This window comes from Aplidium turbinatum, chromosome 3 (genome assembly GCF_918807975.1).
Source record: "Aplidium turbinatum chromosome 3, kaAplTurb1.1, whole genome shotgun sequence".
NCBI lineage: Eukaryota > Metazoa > Chordata > Ascidiacea > Aplousobranchia > Polyclinidae > Aplidium > Aplidium turbinatum.
Window position 1 is genome coordinate 33,992,064 of NC_137474.1, and position 2,540 is coordinate 33,994,603.

Below are 2,540 nucleotides of genomic sequence, written 5' to 3' on the forward strand. Positions count from 1 at the left end.
TATACATAAAAAACTATGAAAGCATATTTTATAAAAAATCAATAAATGCACATTTTGCACGAAAGCAAAAAAACTGCATCGTTTAGGTGTCAACAAGATATAAATCAAACAGTATGCGCGAATTGCAATAAGTGAAACATTAACATTTTCTACTTGCCTGCATTAAATCAAAATCTAAAAAAAAAATTAACCAGTACAAGATATAATTTAATTTTGAACGCTTTGTCATAAAAAATATTTTTTAATTTTTCTCATAGACCACTGCATACTTTAGATAACACGAGGAACCACGCAAGTGCATCCAACCGTAACCACTTCCTTATCCAACTTGAGCGGTCCTCCATTATAGGATCTCAAGACATTGATTTTCACATTTAAAGGAACTGATTCGTAAGAAGAGTCTTCTATGCCATCTTCTGGAGATACGCAACCGCTGCAGAGGCATCGAGACTGGAAGATGTACTCTGGGATTCTGCAACAAAAAATTAGGTTTAAACCATTGCAATTGGTACAAATCCAATGCAACACATCAACCACATAAAATTAATTCCACAATAAGGTTACATTCAACGGTAAGTTGCGCAAAAGCTTAGAAAAAAATTGCTAAAGTATATTGAATAGAAATAGTGCATCGCTTACTCAATGAGCTGTTTGCAATTGTGATAAAACAATTGGAATATTTATTGGCTGCTTACCAATTAATCACCAAGCAACGCATGTATACTTATTTACTAGATATTTCAGAAATTGAATGGGCACACTGTGTTCTTACCGGAATCTGTCATGCTGAAGTTCTTGCACATATGGAGACAGGCTACGAGATCCCTCTTGTGTATGGGTACGAAGGTATTCTGCATTCATCTCAGGACACGAGGTAAGAGATCGTTTTCTTCTGTAGCTTGGAAATAGACTAGCAAGTTTTGCTTTTTTTATGTCTCGGAGGAGTGTTTGTTGAAGTTTTTGATATGATCTTTGGAGCACAGGGTTGGACATAATCATTTCACACTCAGTCCTGTGAAAAAATTCACATTAGTGATGATTCGTTTGAAACATAAAGAAGCGGTCTGCGCCATGTTCAAAAAATCTGACTTTATGAATGTTCACATTTCACTGTAGATATGATAATATTAAGATGTAATAAGATTAGATTCACGGAAGAAACAAAATAATAATTCTTTTTTCAAAATTTTTGTTTTGTAAATCTAAAATGCAATGACAAAATGAGGCACAAGTTTGCCAAAGAATCTTGTCACAAAATGTAAATTACTCATCTCATGTTATAGGCTAACTTAAATTACTGCATATTATTAATTTTTGGCCAGTCTGGCTACGTATTTAAATTCAATATAAAACAACTTTTCATACCTGTTTGTTATTTTCAAGTCAGTACATTCATATTGACGCTCGATGTCTCTTCTGTAACGATGAACTCTGCCTTCTGTGCACGAGTAAGCTAACATCAACGAAAATACAGAGAAGAAGAAAAGACAGTTTTTGGCGAATTCCATTGAAGCAGATTTTCTTCAGGTTTGGTATAATAAGTTGTGAGCAGAGTTAATATTAACAAGATATGTATCTTTGCTTGTTTTGTTACTGTGAACTTGAGATGCGTATTTCGAATTATGGCAAAATCTGGACAGCTTTGCTTATATATCCTCAATGCAGATCCTAGATTCAGTGCGAAATTCGTCAGACAGAAAATATGGCGAGAATTTCCGTTCGATCTCGTCCCAGGGGAAATACCACTCGTTTATGCCTCTGCATTGATTTCGGTTTCGCATTTGTTCTTATGCGCCATCACTGGCTGCTTCTGCGTGCCATAAATTGTTTAGCAGATAAAACCTAACGCTACTGACTTTGAATTTGTTTCAATGTTCACAAATATTGTTTGGATTTATTCGATTTGACATGATGGTTATCAAAAGTTACTTTTGAAAAACAAATCAAGGGATCCATATCATTGCAAGTTAAATGTGTTTCATATATTGACAATAAAGATCGTCCTGTTTTTAGAAAGTGTTTACAAAAGAGCCGGAAGTCACAAATGAAGTATCTTTTTATAAACTATTGGAATTTTACATTTTTTTTTGCACAAAGCTATTTTTTAGAAAGTTATCTTGTTGGGTCTTGTCACTATTATACTATTTTAACATTTGGTTGTAGCGTTTATCACACTTCAAACTATGCACACTTCAAACTATGCAAAGAATACAATAAATAAATGCAATAAGATTGTAATCTCTATTTTGATTAATGAATTTAATCTTTCTTTGTAGTTGGTATGTGACCACAGCATGATGTTGCTATGTTTTGATTCCCAAAACAGAATTATTGAGTCAACGTTGATCGTAAGCAGAAGACGAACTTCAGTTGCTTGCGTTCACGATTTATCAAAAATTATTACAAAACGTTTGTCATGTTTTGATTTGCTCATCCAATTGCGTTAGCCTAGCTTCGATTGCGATTGCTAATTACGTATTCATAAAAACGTCAAATCTTTATGCTCAGTGTCATCTAAGAAAATATCCCAGTCGTGACGT

At 33.8% G+C, this 2,540-nt stretch overlaps 1 protein-coding gene across 1 annotated transcript; it reads right to left on the reverse strand.

Moving 5' to 3' along the window:
* Window positions 1-270: 270 nt before the first annotated feature.
* On the reverse strand, window positions 271-1,460 carry LOC145766734 (interleukin-17A-like). The gene is made up of 3 exons (XM_082578440.1): window positions 1,366-1,460; window positions 773-1,012; window positions 271-472 (listed from the first exon to the last, which is right to left on the reverse strand). Exons 1-3 carry the CDS (start codon window positions 1,458-1,460, stop codon window positions 271-273), a joined length of 537 nt encoding a protein of 178 aa, XP_082434566.1.
* Between the last annotated feature and the right edge of the window lie 1,080 nt (window positions 1,461-2,540).